This window comes from Vigna angularis, chromosome 4 (assembly GCF_016808095.1).
Source record: "Vigna angularis cultivar LongXiaoDou No.4 chromosome 4, ASM1680809v1, whole genome shotgun sequence".
NCBI classification, from domain to species: domain Eukaryota; kingdom Viridiplantae; phylum Streptophyta; class Magnoliopsida; order Fabales; family Fabaceae; genus Vigna; species Vigna angularis.
Window position 1 is genome coordinate 2,588,176 of NC_068973.1, and position 20,557 is coordinate 2,608,732.

The following is a 20,557-nucleotide window of genomic DNA, read 5'->3' on the forward strand; positions in this document are numbered from 1 at the left end:
AGTTTAATTTCTGAAGTCATCCTTGTTTTCTAATTCTGGAATCTAACTTTCTACAGAAAAAGAAAAAAAAACTCAAATATAAAAAGCGCTACTGGAAAATAATTTGACAATAAAAATGGCGATGGGTGTAGATAGCAAAAATGGAAGGTTCATATTCCAACAACTATTTGATCGAGTCAAATTTCTAATCCCCTATAATCCGGAAGTACTTTTCATTCTGTGAGCTTTGGTCACTTTTATTCATTTAAAACTCATGAAATGTAATTGAGCCCGAAGTTAGATTAGCCAAACTGAGGAACTTAGATTAAATTGCGGGAAACCATTGTTTCCCTAACTGCAAGGAAATTAGATTGTGTACATGAGATTCAACATCAAGTCTATCGCTACTATAAGACCGGATAAAATTGACAAAGTTAACTTGTTACATGTATATTATTAAGCAGAGGAAATCTGGTTCGAAAGTGCAATTGACAAAAAAGAATCACACTTTATTTCCAAAACAAATTACGAGTTGACTGACTGTTACACTCACTGTACACACTTCATCCTCAATATCAATACAACCTAAGTAGACCGAATTTGCAACCCAGATTGCGATACCAAAACAATTTAAATTAAAAAATAAGATGAAGACTAACATGAGACCCCAAAAATAACAAAAATAAAAGCAAGCTCACAAACAAACTCTGGCCTATAAAATTAATGCCACACGCTAACTCAACAAAGAAATAACCCTAAACATTCAAACCATTGGAAAGAGATGGGAGAGAGGTGGAAAATCTCTAGTTTCTCTTCATGAAAAGTTTTTTGGGAGCAGATGCAGCTATGCTAAAAAAAACACTGATGCTGTCCCCTTTTACTTCCACATGTTTAATTCCTCACTGCAAAACAGAATAGCTCCGTTAAGGTCTAAGACAGACACTACAAGAAGTAAACACAAAAATGTCAACGAAAGAAAGAATAACTAAAACTTTATAAACAAAATTTATTCTACCTGCAACTTAAATAAACTGTAGGGAGCTGACAGAAAGCTAAGTAAACTTTCAAGAATCAGAATAACTGAACAGCCATTTTGAGTTTGTTTTGTTTCCATTTGGGCAACTTGTAAAAGGCATCCTTGGACATCCCAAATTTCTCTTTGAACTCCGCAGATGATAGATAAGTCTGTATACATCATTGCACAAATAAATGAAATAAATTAATTTTTAATTGCAAAAAATAAAGTACACAACAAAAGGATGAAAAACAAGTAGGGAAGAGATTTTATAGCCAGATACCTCGCGCTTAGTGATATCAATACTTGTTACAGGATCTGTGGATGTTATTTTAAGGCGTTCATACGGATGAATCACAAGCCCTTCCTCATCTTCAACTTCATTCTCTTTCACATCTTCCTGTATGGTAAGAGATTCAACTCTGGTGCCCACAGAATTCTCCTTGTCAATTTTTTCAGGGTTTGGTTTAGGCATTACTGGACTCACTTCACATTGCAACAACCAAATAAACAGAAAGCATATTTTTAAGTAAATTATAACACTAAAAGCATTACTCAAAGCAGGAGAGGGAGAGGGAGAGGGACGTTCAATTATCTCATCTATTGTTTACCTTTAAGTGACCGAGGTATCATAGTTTCCCGTGCTGAAGGTGGCTGTTCAAAAGAAGAACTAAGTGCAGCTATGGCTGCAGATTTTGGTGCCAGTATTGCAGAGTCTGGTGTCACGGATTTTGGATAGAGCTTTCTAACTACTGGAGGCGGGGTTGAAAGGTTCCTAGCATTAGGATTCTCGAAAGTAGCTGCCAGAGCATTAAAGGCTGGAGACCTGCCCCTCACACGAACACGATCAGGGCTGACAGACATGCTGCGGGATGAACGCTGGGATTTATCTGGCACACTACTTGACCTTCCCCCATAAGATACCGGTGTTCTCCGTTTGGGTTTCTGAAATATACAAGGTGTTCAACAACCAAAAAGAAAAAAAAAATGCAAATAGAAACAAAAATACACTGAAGTATTCTTCCCTCCAAAGTCGCAAGGCAGAGCGGATTAAAACATCAATCAGTAAGATCAGAGATTAAAGTGTAAACCAGTTACATTAGATCTATATCATGAAATAAGTATATCTGAAACCCACTCAAATTTGTATACATACTTAATCGAGGATCAGAATACACATGTCCTAAAAGTAATATAGTGTTATATTTTCTCATGCATGTGTAGCTCAACTGGAACTGGCTGAATCTTTCATTTCAAATCTTGGGGGCGGTATTGATGCTGGACAATTGACCCACCCAATCATTACTCAAATCATTTTTCCTTCCCTAAACAGTAGATATGCGTAGATTAATAATTTTCTTTATAAGAATACACCTGTGATTTTTATTTTCTTTATAAGCATACACTTCGATAAACCTGAGATCTTTATTTTCCAAACAAACAGCCCACCTAAATTTACTTTCCAAGTATCCTACATTTATTATGTAGCATTAGGAAAGTATGTATAGAAGTTTCTAATAAGTAAATATAAGATTAGGCTATAATTTGTTGCAGAAAAGAAACAGTCTTCTTTCATAAAATAATTTTCTGTTCTTTTTTTTAGTGGAACTATTAGAACATTTTTTACCACCCTTATGAATTTAATTTATGTATATGATAGGCACTGAATATGCAAAATGACTACACTATATTGACTACAACATTTTCCACACAACCTAAATTAGCAGCAGTTATAATGGATCCTTAAAATTGAATGTGCTATTGTGCCAACAATAATTTACTACATAAAAGGGGTCACGAAAAATCCATTTTAAGTTGAATCAGAATATCATTCCCTGTTTTTCTAACAAGTTAATAATAGTGAAAATTTGACTTTTTGAGTTAGAATAAATATTTTAAGCAAGGAACATTTAATTAGTAATTAGTGATTGTAAGACGGGAGCAGGGGGAATATGCCTTACATCCAAAAGGGGAGCACCCCCACTTTTCACAAGCGTTAGCTTCCTTTGGAATGAGTTTCCCAGCATCTGCAAAGTAAAACAAATTGCCAATAGTCAGGATTTTAAAACGACAAGTAGTCATATCAATATTACATGAGAACTTACTGCAGATTTTGCAGAATCCCATTTAAAGAAGCGCGTGAAAAAAGGTGGCTCACTCCCTTCCATGATAACATATATTGGAGCTACACTAGATAACTTTTCTAGAAGAAAATCATGCTCAAGAAATTTCTGTTCAAAATTAAAAAGAAGTCAATATATCCGTGCATGACATGTGATGTTTAAGACACAAGAATGCTTTAGCAAAGTCTATCGATTTTCTAATGATACATATCGAAGTCTTCAAAACACTACCCACTAAATTATAGTAGCATGTTGAAAGCTTCCAGTAAAACCAGTCATACCTCGCCAATTGTTAGAGCCTGCAATCTACTTTTGGGGTCAACCTGCTGTCCAACCCAGACAAAGACTTCCAAATGACAATCCAAGATGAAAATGTCTTCTGTCATCAAATCATCCTGGGAGAAGTTGTATACCTCTGTCACCTGAAAATATTGCTTGGAATTAATGCATTGTAGCAGAAAATAATCCAAGTAATTTATCATCATAAGCAGCATAGCCCACTGAAGTAAATTAACCCTAAAGAATTCATGAATGTGCTTGTAATTTAAGCTAAGGTTTCAAAAAAGTATTCCATAGCTCATTGGCCAGACTCAACCTTCGCCAGAATACATTATAAAGGAAATGGGAACCACTTTGCAGTGATCAAGCATATCTACTAAGTCCCTAAAACTTGATATTTACGTTGGTTTGAAGTATTTGCTCTATTTTGCTGCTCAAGTGCTCATTATACGACTAATAATGTAAGTTTGACTTCGAATTATATTTGCTGCAATGTCATAATACGTGTCAAAACAGACATCTAATTAAGTAACCTGACTGTAATAGCACATAATAAACTAGCTTGGTGGCCCGTGCAATGCATGGGTTTATCAGTAAAGAGCTTGATCAGCCAGAAATGCATAAGAATTATTGTAGAAAGAGAAAAGTCAAACAAAATGGACACGTGACATATGACAATAGGAGAAAGGGATGCTGGAATCAAGGAGCAAGGCTTGAATATGAGGACAGACAAAGAGATTGAGGATGAGAGGTCACTAGGGAAAATAGTCAATGGACTTAGGGTTTGCTTACAAGCTTAGGCCTTGGAGATAGTTCACTGCTTCACCAATATCTGTCCTTGTTTTATTCTCATACTTGTCTTTACATTTTCTTCTTCAACTCTTACTTTTGTAACAGTTGCAATGCTCCCCAATTTTCATACTGATCATTCATTGATATCATCACTAATCAACTTTCTCAGAGTTTGTGTCTTTCAAACTTTATTTAATCCCTGTCTGGGTCTTATCGCTTACATTTTCCAACAGTATCAGGCTGATCAAACTAGCATCTATTTTAATAGAAATAATGTGTCACTTGTGTTTATGAAAATTGTCACTAAGCTTTTACTTCTGACAAGCGACCAGACAAGTTATAAATAATATATTTTTTGAGGCAAGGTATGAAGTTATAGTTTAATGCACCTTAATACACCATTGCATCTCCATAAATTCCAAAACCATCTATGCAGAAACTAGAGCTTAAGATCAGTGGTTATACTCACCTTTAAATTTCCTGCACATTGCCCAGTCAGGTATTGGAAGAAAACCATCAAAAGCAAGTCAGCTCTTTGCCTTCAGAAGGGGGATGGGAAACACATAAATATTAGTTTAGCAAGCAAAAAACTATCTCTTACCTTTTGAGAAGTGACAAGAAAATAGGTGAGGATCACTTTCAGCCTCTCTAACGATCTTTTGACTGGGATATTCTGATTTTCCTCCTAACAAATCCCAAAACTGTTCAGATTCAGAACCTTCCCTCTGTGGTTTGGATTGTAAATTTGGCTGCAGAAATTGGTAGCATATATAAGAACCAGATAAACAGATCTAAAATATATTTAATGTGAAGGTAAATATACTCTCCCCCATTCGAAAATTCCACAGTTACATTGTCACCCTCTCTAATTTTAGAAGCTACACTCTCTTTGCTTAAGAGATAAAATGTGCTACATTGTAGTCCATTTTAAGGCAAACAGACCCTATAGTGAAAGTGAGAAACCACAAACAACCCTCCTAGGGACATATTTCTTCAATGAAACTTTTAATGTTATGAGAAATAAAGAAGATTGGGAGAAAATATCCCTTATGTGTTTAGACTACACATAGGGTAGTTTATTTATATTGTAAGATATGGGCCAATGCCCTTAATACAGAATAGACTAAGCCCAAATAACAGAAACACACATCTTAACATCTAATACTCCCCCTCAAGCTGGAGCATATAAATCATATGTTCCAAGCTTGTTACAAAGATAATCAATTCTAGGTCCTCGTAAGGACTTAGTGAATATGTCTGCCAACTGGTTGCTTGAGTTAACAAACTCAGTCTTGATATCTCCGGATATGATTTTTTCTCGAATGAAATGACAATCAACTTCAATGTGTTTGGTTCTCTCATGGAAGACAGGATTAGAGCTAATATGGAGAGCAGCTTGATTATCACATATAAGTATCATGTGAGTGACATCTCCAAATTTCAATTCACTAAGCAATTGTTTAAGCCACACAAGCTCGCAAGTAGCTGATGCCATAGCTCTATATTCTGCTTCTGCACTCGACCTTGCCACAACACTTTGCTTCTTACTTTTCCAAGATATCAAGTTGCTACCAATAGAGACACAATATCCAGAAGTAGACCTCCTATCAGAAGGGGAACCAGCCCAATCAGCATCTGAATAGCAAACGATCTTTGTATCGTTGTTAGGGCCATATAGCAAACCTTTTCCAGGTGATCTTTTAATATACTTCAGTATACGAACAACTGCATCCCAATGGTCTTCACATGGGGAGTTTAGAAATTGACTCACCACACTAACTGCGAAGGAAATGTCAGGACGCGTAACAGTAAGATAGTTTAATTTACCAACTAGTCTTCTGTACCGTTCAGGATCTGAGAAAGGCTCCCCCTAATTTGGTAGGAGTTTGATGTTAGGGTCCATAGGTGTCTCAACAGATTTACAGTTCATTAACCCTGTTTCCTCCAAGATGTCTAACGCATACTTCCTCTGAGATATGACAATACCATCATTGGATTGTGCTACTTCAATACCCAAAAAGTACCGGAGTTTGCCAAGATCTTTGGTTTGAAAATGATGACAAAGGTGTTGTTTCATCTGAGAGATGCCAAGATAGTCGCTTCCTGTGAGAACAATATCATCGACATACACTATTAAATAGATACATCCAACACTCGAGTGGCGATAGAACACTGAATGATCCGCTTCACTGCGAGACATACCAAATTGTTGAACAACACAACTGAATTTACCAAACCAGGCCCGAGGAGACTGTTTTAGGCCATACAAGGATTTGCGAAGATGACATACCAATCCAGATGACTCCCCCTGAGCAACAAAGCCAGGCGGTTGCTCCAAATAAATTTCTTCCAGCAAATCACCATTGAGAAAAGCATTTTTGACATCAAGTTGGTAAAGAGGCCATTGTCGAAGAGCGGCCATGGCAATGAAAAGGCAAACAGAGGTCATTTTTGCCACTGGAGAAAAAGTATCACCATAATCCAAACCAAAAATCTGTGTGTAGCCTTTGGCAACCAGTCGAGCTTTCAAACGATCAATTGTGCCATCAAGACCAACCTTGATAGTATACACCCACCTGCAACCAACAACAGACTTTCCAGATGGTAATTGGACAAGCTCCCAAGTTCCACTTTCCTGTAAAGCACTTAATTCATCCATCATAGCTTGACGCCAACCAGGATGAGTTAAGGCATCACCCACAGATTTGGGAATTGACACAGAAGAAATGGATGAGAGACAAGTATAAAAAGATGGAGATAATCTGTGGTAATTAAGAACAGTATAATGGGGGGAAGGGTTACGGGTAGAGCGTATACCTTTACGGAGGGCAATAGGCAAGTCAGACTCAGTTGCTGGAGCCGGAGGAGACACATGAGGCGGCACCGGAAGTGAGTCATGAGGGAGACAATTACGGCGACTATAAACCTGAAGGGGTGGAGGTGAAGGATGATCCTGTGGTGAATGAGAGTCTAAAGAAGGAGAAGACAAAATGGGTGGAGCATCACCAGGAGGATCACAGATAAGAGGAATATCAACAGTAACAGGGAGAGGTACAGAACTAGAAGATAGATGTGAAAAGTAAAAAGAAGACTCATCAAAAGTGACATCAGCAGAGATAAAATGACGATTGAGGGAAGGGGAAAAACACTTATAGCCCTTTTGTGACCGTGGAAATCCTAAGAAGACACATTTGTGAGACCTAGGAGATAACTTATCAAGACCAGGACTAAAATCATGAACAAAACATGTAGACCCAAAAACTCGAAGAGGTAATGGATGCAGAGGGTCTTGAGGAAATAAGATTGAATGAGGGATTTTGTTATCTAGGACGGAAGATGGCATGCGGTTGATAAGATAACATACTGTGAGAACTGCATCACCCCAAAAACGTGAGGGTACTTGACCATGAATAAGAAGTGTACGAGTTGTTTCAATAAGGTGTCTATTCTTACGCTCAGTCACCCCATTTTGTTGAGGGGTATAAGCACATGAGGTTTGGTGAAGAATGCCATGAGAAGCCATAAACTGTTTAAACGGTTGAGAAAGGTATTCACGGCCATTATCACTACGTAAATTTCGAATAGACACCCCAAACTGTGTTTTTATTTCATTGAAAAATAGAAAACAACTCAAAACGATTCTTCATTAAAAACAACCAAGTACATCTGGAATAGTCATCAATAAAGGTAACAAAATACTGAAAACCTAAAATGGACTTAACACGACTAGGTCCCCCAAATGTCAAAATGAACCAATGAAAAGGGGGACGACGCCCGTTGTGAGACACTACGAGGAAAGGAACTACGAGTATGCTTCCCTAACTGACAAGACTCACACGACAAACTTGATAATGTGGACAACCTCGGGACAAGTTGTTGTAGTTTGGCAAGACTAGGATGACCGAACTGAGCATGAAGAAGGGATGGTGACTCCATGACTACGCCAACATGTGGAGAAGGGCGGAGATGATAAAGGCCATGAGACTCACATCTTGTGCCAATCATGTGTTTCGAACTCCGGTCTTGCAACCAAACAGAATCTTTAGTAAAGGAAATAACACAATTAAGAGTACGAGTTAAACGACTAATGGACAATAAGTTGAAGGGAGACCCAGGGACATAAAGTACATGATCAATGGATATGGATGGAAAAATATTAACAGTACCAATACCATGAGATGAGACTCTAGACCCATCAGCCATTGTTACCGAGGGTAAATTAGCCGGACATGACAAGGAAGAAAACAAGGACTTGTTACCAGTGATATGATCGGTGGCGCCTGAGTCAAGGACCCAAGGTCCAAGGGAGTGAGTTAGACCAACAAAAGGTGTACCTGTACGTGCAACAGATGCAGATGTAGTGGAACCAGAGTGCTGATGATCCTCATACCATCTGAGAAATTCGTTAAAGATTGCAGGTTTGTCTACGATATTAGATGAAGTAGGATGGTCTGCAGACGGTGATCGGGGAGGTGGATCAGAATTTGCCACTGCTACAGGTCAAGGAGGACGTCCATGGAGAGCATAACATCTATCAATCTTGTGGCCTAACTTGCCACAATGGTCACATTTTGGACGTCCTTTACTTGGCTTGCGAGACCGACTTCGATCATCACGTTGAGCAGCCATAACAGAGAAATCATCAGTACGAGGAGATGTCTCAGTGACGGGTTTGCTCGGTATACGCAAAAGAGCATAACAAGGAGAAGTAAAGTTGGGTATGACAGGAGAACCCAAAATCTGATCACGGACATGAGAAACATCATCAGAGAGTCCGTATAATGCCAACAACATGAAGAACTTTGATCGTTGTTCCAATTCTTCAGCAGGAGTGGAAGCAGGAGGTAATATATCATTAAAGTCATGAAGAAGGGCATGAATTTTACCCAAATATTCTGCCATGGGACCAGGATTGCGCGGACCAATAACAGTTAATAGGTCCTGACAAACACCATAAAGACGCTGAGTGTCATTTGTGTATAACAACTTCGCTTGTGCCCATACTTCTGAACATGTCTCATAGGATCGAAACATTTGTTTCAGTGAGGAGTGAATGGTGGACTTTATAACAATGCATAACTGAGCATCAATTTTCATCCAGCGGGAAGTGTCATCTATGAGAGCAGTAGTCACATTTTGAGTAAGATGATCTAAGTACCCCTGACTCTTCAACCAAAGTTTGATGTCGGACGCCCAAGTTGCATAATTTGTGCCATCTAACTTGTCAATGGACAAGTGTACATTCACATAATTAGTATATATTGAGGGATCAGAAGATGAGCCACCAATAGAGGTGTTTGTAGACGAGGAAGACGCCATGGAGAGGGAGAAACCCTAAAAATTCAAAGTGCTCCGATTGACGCAACGACCACAGATCCAGAAAGAGGGCGAGGAGGCGATCACGGCGGTGCTGATCGGCGGCGGAAAGCTCCGGCGACGCGCCGGCACGCGTGGCGACAGCGGGGGCAGCGGCGACTCTTGCGACAGCGCGTGGAGGCGCGTGAGAGCTCTGATCGCGGCGATCTTCATGCGACGGTGGTCGCCTGGCCGAGACGCTTCCGATGGTGTGGTCGCCGGTCGATTCTGGAGCTCCGGCGACGGCGACGGCGGCGGTGGCGACGGAGCGGCGGCGACGCGACAACAGCAGCAGTGATGGGTGCCGGAGACCGTGGAGTTGACTGGAATTATTCCTATGCTCTAGATACCATATGAGAAATAAAGAAGATTGGGAGAAAATATCCCTTATGTGTTTAGACTACACATAGGGTAGTTTATTTATATTGTAAGATATGGGCCAATGCCCTTAATACAGAATAGACTAAGCCCAAATAACAGAAACACACATCTTAACATCTAACAAATGTCACTAGCAACTACTTTAGAACATCCTATTATTGGTTTAGTATCTTTAGAAAATGAAATAATATTTTAAACATTTCTGAGCTTTGAATTGAAACTAAACCCAAAATCAGCATTTCATCCTTCAATGTCCTGAAGTTGAAAGACCGGAAACTAATTGCCAATGATGTGAGAATCACAAAGAGATAAAAGACTGTCCTAAAGCATTTATCGGGTAGGAAGAGTAATTTAGTCAATTAATCCCTTTAAAAAATTTGAAAGATTAGAAACTTAAATTTCACATAGATGAGTAGGCTAATATAATATTTCTTTTAATATCAATATAACTTCCAAGTGCCGGCATAAATGCATCCTTAGAAAATAGATTTAGATCTAACTCAACCCTACAAAACCAATTTGCAAAGAAAGATTTGTACTCACTCATATGCTATAATTTGGCCATATATTTAGTCAATGTGGGATTTACAAAAGATTTTATATCCTCCAATGTGTTATGGGAATAAATATAAATGTTCCAGATAATACATATATAATCTAGATATTTCTGATTAAATAGGATTTGTTCCTTATTTCTATGACTATAAGATATATCTTATGTAAATAACAAACCTTTATCAAATCCAGCATCCTCTCAACAAGTTCCTGGTCTTCTGCACTAGTAGAGTTTCCGGACCAAGTAAAGACAGCTGGCCCATTATGAAGTATGTAACAGTAAGAGGAATTCAAGGAAGACGCAACCTGATTTATACAAGAACATGAAAAAAAGAAAAAATTAATAACATAAATAAACTTGTATATTCGTGTGTGTTGCTGAACACAAAATGAGCAGATAAGCATATATAGCACTACTACAAAGAGGAATCAGGGCATACTGGTTCAACTTGTATCGCTTGCATATTATCTGGTCCAGAGCCTTGGATGCGGAACAATGCAACACCATTCTCATTGTATGTCTCATCAGGAATTTCCTTTCCAGCAATGTAAGCCTTGTATCCTTCACCAAGCCCACCCTAATGATTAAAGGAAAGAAAAGTAAAATGGTCAGTAATTTAAACACACGCTAACAAGAATAATTCAGTTCCCAAAGGAAAGAAGAGTAAAATGAACCTTAAAAACAATGAAGCTTTGAACGATAGAATGAAATTGAACTGGTTCATTGCCTTCATATATACGAGCCTACAGTTAATTAGACATGTATAATATCAGTAAGGAGAGAAATGAGTACAAATATATTTCTGATAAAAGAAAAGGACAATTTCCACAAAATTACCTGGCAAGCAAGAAACTTCATTGACTCAACCATTTTGCTTGCCAATGAGTTAGCTGAAGCTTGTTCTTCCTGTTTTTGACTAAAAGAGCTTGTAAACAATGCAGGCAATAGATTCACAAGACTCCAAAGGCAAACTTATAGCAAGACTGAAACCAATTTCCTATGCATTTATTTAACATTTTCTAGTCCTAGAACAGTTATCAGTGCACAAATAGTATAGTCATATTTATAAAATATAGGTTAAATTAATCTGTGCAGGTTGATAGGTTCCTGTCTAGGACTATCTCTCATAAAAGCGTGAGATTTTAACATTTCTAAAAGTCCCTACGATTTAAAATGACAAATGACGCATGAAAAATTTTCAACAGGACCACTGAAAACAATAATTTGTTAGGTTCCAAAACAAATTCAATCGAAAGAATAGATAATATATGGACCCAATTATAGTTTTGAACTATAGGGACCAATCTAAGAATACCCTAAACATAAAGGGGCGAGCAGATTAATTTAACTGCTACTGTATCTTTTAGCTACAGTCTATGTGTGAGCATTTTGCCATTGGATTATTTGTCTATTTTAAAATAAAATCACATATAAGTGGAACTCGAATCAAATAATAAATACTTTACCTCAACACTATTTTTTCCGATCCACGTTCCAATAAGACAATCTTCTTTATCCTCTCCAGGATATGTATACTGAAAGATGTAGCAATCTCCACTATAAAATTTTGACTGATCAGAAGCTTGAAGAAGAATCTTTTCCTGACCATTCACGCGCCAAACCTGTGCAGTTAGAGTAGAGTAAACTATTGTCAACAAACAGAAGAAAAAAGGTAACGTTTAAAACTGTATCACACCATATCACCTCTCAAGCCTAATAAAGAGAAGTAGAAATGAACCTTAATCTGCAAGCAGTAGAGGAGGAGAAGAACAAACCCTAATAGTGTTGTGTTTTGTTTATTCACACACAAAAACGACAATCAATGGCACCATTTTCGTTTAAAAAAAAATAACCCTTTGAACTCGCCAACTCAATGGCAAGCTCGCAAGTTTGGTTGAGATTACTGAGTTTGCAGCGAGCCAACAAACCCTGCTCCAAAATCAAGTTTGCTTATGATTTAACTCGAGCAAAGGTTATGAGAACATAAAGTCATACGTTTTTTTTTCAACACTCGATTTTGATAGTCATGCATATTCTAATTTACATATGAAGTGGTATGCTTCCAATACTACACTAAATCCTTTTCATAATCTTAAATTCACTTTTTTAAAGAGGATATCAAGCAGTTACTTATTTAGTTCAATATGAAAACCATGTAGTCAAAGTTTAACATATTCCAGATGTATGATAGAATGCGGCTCTTTTGTACAAAACCACTGGGTATTCTGCTTCTCTTCTAGATTAGAGATAGTGCTTTCAAGGATCTCACAATAGTTCTAACAAATTCTCACATTAACAGATATAAATTAAACGAGATATAAAACCATTAAGAAATGGAACAAAGTAAAGTTACATCAAGAAATATCAGTTTTGACAGATGATTTGCAACTAGCAGAGTACCTGCAAATGCCCTGTGCAATCAATGTGGGGTTGAGGTTCTTCCCTCACTGGATCAGCTTTCAACAAACCCTTCACATTAACTCCTTGGCGTTTTAGAAGAGCTACAAAGTCAAAAGCAATAAGCAAGGGGAAAAAACTGAAATATATTATTGTAAGATTATCAATAATGCTGCTGATGACAAAATTTATTGTAATAAAGATCACTTTAGGCACAATAAGCTAATAGCTGTAACATTACTTAACACTTACCAGCTACCTTGCCACGACCATCTTCAGATACTGTCACATCAGTTGTCTGAGGCCAAGAATCAAATTTGGACCTGAACATTACTGTTTCAAATCCTTCTATCACACGAATTATTTGGGGTTTCAGTTTATCAATGCCTCTGACTAACTCCTGTTTTGGGGTCAAATGCAACAATAATCAAAAACATCCACAAAAACTAAACCTTATAGAAAAATGTTAAATGATACTATTAAAGAAATGTGTTACATCTGCAACTCCACTTGCACTTTTTCTTTCATCAAGAGAAGTATTTCTACCCATCCAGACAAACACTTCAACCCCACAATCAAGAATATAGCATTTATTTGTGTCTAGTAATTCTCTTTTCAAAGAATCAGCAGCCTCCACAGGTTCTGCCTGTCCCTTTTCAATGCTGCAAAATTGATAATCTTGTCAGAAATAGATTTTAATACACCAGATGAATTCCATCAGTGTACTGTCAAAATAATTATTACTTTAAAAATTCTCAGTATTATCTCATTTAGACCAAAAGTGTTGCAGATTTGCAAGTTTTAACAATAGATTAAAATACAGTCTCACACATCAAAAATGCATTAAAAACAAGGGTAGATTCTTCTTTGATCCTTCAACCTTGTGCCACGTGTGGATGAACTCAACCTTAAAGGCAGATAAAATATGTATCACTTCATATTTATGTGTGCAAAACCACTTGCATCAAGAAAACCATCAAAAGATCATAGGAATCAGGAAATGTCACGTTAGTATATCTTACAGCAAAAAAATAAGTTTAAACCTCAAATACCACAAAACTGAAAACTAACCAGGCTTTTCCTACAAACTGTTTAAGATTTTCATTTAATCATTATATTATTAGACGTTAAAAATATTTTAATGGGTATCCTCTGCAAGTCACGTGTCATTGCAACCTTACTTCTTAGAAGTTTACTTGACATCAGGGTTTTACAGTCAAAGTGTGAAATAAGGGGAGTCTCATTTGGAGGAGAGGAAGGGGGCGTTCCATTTACACCTTTTCAAACTCTAAGATGCTAAAAATTAAAGAGTGTAACAAAAAAATTACCCTAAAACAATACGGGGAAGGAGAATACTAAATAGCATGTAAGCATCAATTATCTTCAACCAAATGACATTTTAACTAAAAAAAATAATGAAACAGACTGCAAGTTAAAAAAAAACAAACAAATTACTAGGGATAAAACAGAAATAACATTACCAGAGCAGCTTCGGAGGGCTAGAATCAGTAGGCTTATCATCATCACCGGCTGTTTTTCTTGGAAGAGGAGCAAATCCCCCAAAGAAACCCCAGAATTCCCCAGTTTCAGGATCAGCCATCAACTTTCCATCCTCTACATGGAAGTGCGGGTATAGATATTCAATTCATAATAATCAGTAATAACCTTTAAATTTTAAAGCATCAAAATATATTTTTTCACTTACCAACAGCAGCTACATCACATTTTCCATCATGGTAGGTATCCTTAATATACTGTACAACTTCCAAAGCTTTAGCCCTTTCTTGGATTGATGAATTGGAACCATTAAATTGGAAAATTTTTGATTCAGTATCCAGAACAAAAATATCATCATGGTTCAGTGAAGCTCTAGCAAATGGAACCTATAACCAAGATAAATTGTTACTCAACAAGAAGAAAATAATGTCTATATATATTCATGCATCCCATTCAATGAAAACAAATACAAACAACACTTAAACCTCAATGGCAAAGGAATAAACTCAAACTTGCCTCTTTGACATGTACAACATGTTTTCCCCTGCATACAAACAACCGTGTCTTATGCTTTTCAGCCTCAAGATGTTTGAAACCGGAAGCAACTCCACCTTCTTGAGGGATAATACATGGTTTGAAATAAGACAGGAACTTTTCAGTTTCATGGCCTTGCACTTCACGATACTGAACAGCACGTCCTCCGAGAGCTGCATCTAGCTCAACTGTTTTGATGGCTGCAGCACCAGCTTCATCCTGTTTTGAATTTACACTCATTAGGTAACATGCATATAAAATTACACCTAGCTTTAAACCAGAAAATTGTATATACATATACGTATACAAGAAGAATGTTACCTGACTGGTGTCTTTACCAAGCCAGTAATGGACATCATGCCGCAAAGCACCACTTTTTGATGCAGTTGTCTACAAAGTATCATAAACAAAATAACATTCAGACTAATTAAAAACTGATTCATATGCAATGCAACTTTTTGAAGCAGTTGTCTACAAACAAAGTATCAGAAACAAAATAACATTCATACCAGTTAAAAACTGATTCATATGCAATGCAACTTTTTGAAGCAGTTTCCCACAAACAAAGTATCAGAAATAAAATAATATTCATACCAGTGAAAATCTGTTTCATATACAATGCAGTAAGCACAAGCAACTTACACAATGTGGCCAAAAAAAGTTCCACTGAATAATATGAAGAGATCTGAATCAATGTTTTCCAAAAAAAAAATGAAGACGGAATTGATCTACATGCCATTACATAACAATATTGTGTTTGTCATGCCCCAACAACAATTACTTTTAAATTACAATGTTCATACAATACAATAAAATAAACAGAAATAGTAACTTCCTAAAACAGAATAAACCAACATGAGTATAACATAGCAAGAATGAATAAGCAATTTCAAAATGGCTAACCTTTAAGATCACATAGGAGTCTCCAGTGAAAAATTTCCCATAAGAGGACTTTGGAACAGGAACTGGATTAAAATTCTCAATACGCCATATCTCAAGTCCACTGTACATGGTTAAGGTAAATAATGCGCTGGGTACAGATCCAACATCAAAGCATCAAATTGAAAAAACATGGCATAACCAAATGAAACAGAAACCTTGAAAAAATCTTCTACATATGAAAATTTGATAAATAGTGAAAAGCACAATATGTAATCAAGTAGCAGGATACGCCTTTTGTCCAGCTCCCTGAAAAGCTGGATCCAGATCTCTCATGGAAACTGCCATAATATTCTTCTAGTAGCTAGAGTAAATATTGAAAAAAGAAATTGCCCTGAAGAAACCATAAATAATATAATGAATGGTAGGGAAATGTGAGATCAAACTAACAATTTTCCGGAGCTCTGATAATAGAGGATGAAAAAGGAAGTGCGAATGCTTCCCCAAACAATTTCAACAAAGAAATTCTGGCACTACAACTATTCTATTCAAACAGTATAGAAGTTTCTCAGCAATCGGAATAGTTTATACACAAGATCAGCACCGGTAACTGATTTGCAGGCGATGAGCAATAAAAGAAAAGGGAAAGAGCAGGCACGGCTAAATGTAGCTGTTACATATTTTGTTCCCTCTACCATTAGGAATTCCAAGTAAATAAAGAGCTTATTTACCTAAATTCATGTTTACAAGTTAAGAAAGATGTATCACAAAGAAAGAATAAGAAAAGGTACACATTCTTAAGCATTTCATTGTCAGCAACTAGACACTCCCTTCTGGTTGTTCACAAGCAGGTAAAGAAATTGCACTTTCAATAAGTACAAATGCCTTTTCATAGAAGTTTCTTAAAAACAGACAAAAGCATAACAGAAAAATGCATCTTGTGTCACCATGTCCGTCCTGCATACCTATCTAGTAGTGCTAATGATTTGATAGCCATCAATTGATACAAGTTTAAGTTATGTGATACGTACACGAAAAAACACATACATCCTCACTTTTGCAACCAACACAGCCTTTGCACTGCACTGAGCAAAATTAACTAATTCGAGGAGAATTGCCATTAGCAATTCTACTATTCTGAAAGAATTGCCTGATAATATCAAATCAGAAAACAGACAGAGAGAGAAAGAGGTGAAAGGAGCTAATATCATTCAATCTTACATAGAATAAATTTAATTAAAATCAATCTCGATCGTCCAAATAAAAATGAATGGTCAAGATTAACTCATCATACCTATTACTCTCCCTAATAAAATATATAAACCACATAGGATAACTGTTCCAATGCCAAAGCAGCTTCAGAACCAAAGGCATCCAATGTTGAATTTTGTCAAAACAAGAGAAAGAAACCAAAATCCCGGAACCCTCCTCGTAGACGACACACCCCACCGCATCCGCGTGCCACGAAATGCACACACCCATGACAGATACCCATTCAAAAAAAACGCCACCGCAGTAACAATAAAGCACAAAGAAACTACCCGTATACCTAGGTAGTAGCTGACACGTATATCAAAAAATAATACGCCACACTATCACTTGACTAATCCCGAAAAACACGACGACGCCAAAAACGCTCAAACACTTCCCTGCGATGTCGTTCCATTCCCCAAAATCTCTAACATCAATATCTATGAATTTGAAAAATAATAATAATAATTAAATAAATAAACACACACAGAGGCAGCCAGCAGGCAGGCATACAGATTTTTCGGCATCCGAAAACCAAGAAAGAAAAAGAACGCAAAATCCGATTCAGGAAATAGATTCGGGAAATTCAAGTCCAATCGCACTTCAGACCAATCAGAAACAGATCGAAAGACACAAAAACAATAAAAACTGTCACTGAAAACCAAAGTAACGAAAACGGATTGGAGGAGCTTCATACCTGGAGAAAGAAGAAGGAGAGATACAGCACCAATCGATTTTGTCGTAACAAAAAAACAATAAAAAAAAAAGCACAACCTCAAGCTGAGAAATCCGGAATCGCGAAATTGAAAAAATAATTTAAAAAAAAAAAGTGAATGAATAGGAATGAATAGGAGACACAGATCCAATGAGATTAGCAGAATTGGAGGGTTTTAGCGGCTGCAGACAACGGAAGGAAAAGGAAGGTGGCGGAAAGTGAGAAGAGGAAAGTGGGGACTGAAGAAGAAGAAAAGAAAGAAGAAATGTAGAGAGAGAAAGAATATTTAGGGGGAAAAGAAAAGAAGATGAAGAAAAAATCAAAAAAGCAAACAAATGAGGTGTGAGAGAGAGAGAGTGTGTGTGAGAAAGCGAGGGAATGATGAAATGCCAGGCGTGCTTATCACTAACGGCAACATAACCCCAACCCCACACTACACCACACACATGAACTGTAAAACTGAGTTTTTAATATTTTTCTTTTCAGCATCCAAATTAAATAATTAATAAATTAATAATCTCCTTTTTTTAATTTTATTTTGGTTTCTGTTATTGACTCGTCACACAAGTTGAATAATTACTTTGTGGGACAGAAGAAAAAAAAAAGTACTTATTGTAATGGTGATTGTTGTCTTTGTTGTTGTTTCCCACAGTCTGTGTCTCAGGTGTTACTTTGTAGCATTTTTTGCTCTTAGCACAACGATGTGTTACTGTTGGTGAAATTTGAACATTTTCTAAAAATAAGTGATTTTTTTTAATGTAGTGGTATGGAGTTAGATAGTAATTAAATGCAAATAATTAGGTTTAACATTAGAAGTTGAGTTGGTTTAGATAGAGTCGATAATTTGCTAATTATGTTCCGATGGTAAAAGCGATGATTTTTTTAATTTTAGGAAGAAAAATATGAAACTTGTTCCCTTTTATTCTCTCCTAATTTTTTTTCATTCTAAATAAAATTAAAGACATTTAAAAAGCTTACAGTATTAATAATAATAAAAAAGACATCAAAACAATATTTGAAACGGTTGAAGAAAATTTCTGACCATGCGTTTACATGCAACAAATCATATTTTTACAAGTATTCATTTAGTGTTAAATAAATATATGAAAAAAAATGTATGTTGCCTCAAATAGAAATAAATCTCCAATCATTTTACTTTATTTAATCATGTCGTTTAAAGTAATTGTTCATTTAATTAAGACTTTATTTTAAATGATTACTTTTTTATATCAAATTTAATCTAGAAGAGAAAGTTCGGCTTTTAAAGTGTTATAGTTAAATAATGTTAACTAAATTATTTAATTAGTATTAACTAATTTGATTTCTTGTATTATATTCCAAATCAGAAGCAAATAATACTTAATTATTAAACATTTGAAAAAAAATATATAGTTAATTAATATTTAACCATGGTTTGATAAAATATTTAAGCATGCATGCAAAGAAGGGTTAGTGATAAATTGATTAAGAATTGAATTTTGATTTGTTCTAAAAGTTGAATTGTGATTTGGGTATGTTTGATAGTGAAATGCAACGGAGAAAGGATGAGAAGGCAAAGGGAGAAAATTGGGAAAGGTCGGTCACCGGCTAATGCTATTATTATTCATGTAAATTGCCATAAACCCTAATGTGGGTGGGTCTCTGTGCTTCCTACTCACTTTAGTATCAAAAAAGTATCATGCCCCTATTCAACTTTTCCCTCTTTTCTATTTATGGAAAAAAAATGCAAAATTTATTTTTCAATTCATTTTTATTTTTAAATCTTTAAATGATTTGTTTATATTATAATAAAAGTTGCATGTGTATTGTAAAGTGAGATTGTATTAGTAAAAATGTTTCATAAAATTAATATATATATATATATATATATATATATATATATAGAGAGAGAGAGAGAGAGAGAGAGAGAGATTATTTTTAATATGTGAAAAAAAAACGTTGACATGCACATAAAGAATATCATTGTAAGTTAGTTTTGCATCATATTAACAAGATAAAACAAAATTTTGGTGTGTGAAATTTCCTTACTTTATACATTAGAATTTTTCAAAATTCATATACAAATTCCCATGGTTTATGCTAATTTTTGTTAATTGAAAATAAAATTTCAGATCAATAATTTCCATAGTTATTTAATATAAACAATTATTGCACGTGTTATTGAAATAAACCTTTAATTTTTTTAAGTCAAAATATTTAAATAACTATACTTAAGTTTTATTTAACAACTGTCGCTTAGAAATGTTAGGTTCCATTTCTTTGATAAAACACCACTTGTTTTTTTTTATATTAGTTACAAAATGGTGACATAATTTTGAATATATTGCGTACTTTATAAATTTTGTATTGAGAATAAAGAAAACATTTTTACTATTTTTTGTACAAATATTTAAAGACAGCAAATAAATCCGAATCACGAAGCAGATTATATTTAAATGACAGAAAATAAATCAAAAACAGAAAAAAAAATCTTGAAATAAACATGTTTTTTGGGTTAGTTCATATTCTCAATTTTGTTGTGAAGTAGTTTGAGGGCATCTTTAATATAAAAGTCACCTCAGTTTTAAAAAAATACTATTATTGAAACTTATAAATTATGAAGGTAAGATTTTAAGTTATAAGAAAATACATTAAAATAGAAGATACAAGCAAAATCTGAAAATAATATGCTTTATAATAATTTATATTCACATAATAATGATGAATGGACAACTTCCCTACCCAGAAAAGCTTCGGTCTAATTCTCATAATAGTAATAGTAAATAGCACTTGTTCTGATGTGTAAGATGTTAGAAATATAGAAT

General features: G+C 35.6%; 1 protein-coding gene across 2 annotated transcripts; it reads right to left on the reverse strand.

Moving 5' to 3' along the window:
- Positions 1-467: 467 nt before the first annotated feature.
- Positions 468-18,134, reverse strand: LOC108331401 (villin-4). 2 transcript variants are annotated; one of them, XM_052875887.1, is made up of 24 exons: positions 17,736-18,134; positions 16,080-16,181; positions 15,812-15,911; positions 15,230-15,298; positions 14,891-15,127; positions 14,583-14,760; positions 14,359-14,491; positions 13,374-13,539; positions 13,130-13,277; positions 12,881-12,981; positions 11,947-12,102; positions 11,318-11,386; positions 11,155-11,223; positions 10,920-11,057; positions 10,657-10,785; positions 4,790-4,937; positions 4,658-4,668; positions 3,399-3,539; positions 3,100-3,225; positions 2,956-3,021; positions 1,606-1,939; positions 1,278-1,480; positions 995-1,164; positions 468-881 (listed from the first exon to the last, which is right to left on the reverse strand). In XM_052875887.1, the coding sequence occupies exons 2-23, from the start codon at positions 16,133-16,135 to the stop codon at positions 1,051-1,053; spliced, it is 2,892 nt and encodes a 963-aa protein (XP_052731847.1). In that variant the 5' UTR covers positions 16,136-16,181; positions 17,736-18,134; the 3' UTR covers positions 468-881; positions 995-1,050. The 2 variants fall into 2 exon arrangements, with proteins under 2 accessions (XP_052731847.1, XP_052731848.1); XM_052875888.1 differs by lacking the exon at positions 17,736-18,134 and adding an exon at positions 16,819-16,930.
- Positions 18,135-20,557: the final 2,423 nt, after the last annotated feature.

Coding starts and splice junctions, on each gene's coding strand:
- LOC108331401 (XM_052875887.1), bottom strand. CDS start 16,135: ATGGCAGTTTCCATGAGAGATCTGGATCCAGCTTTTCAGGGAGCTGGA. Junction 11,224..11,317: donor TGAAGTTTCTTGCTTGCCAG/GTAATTTTGTGG, acceptor AATTAACTGTAG/GCTCGTATATATGAAGGCAA. Junction 3,022..3,099: donor GGGATTCTGCAAAATCTGCA/GTAAGTTCTCAT, acceptor TTTACTTTGCAG/ATGCTGGGAAACTCATTCCA.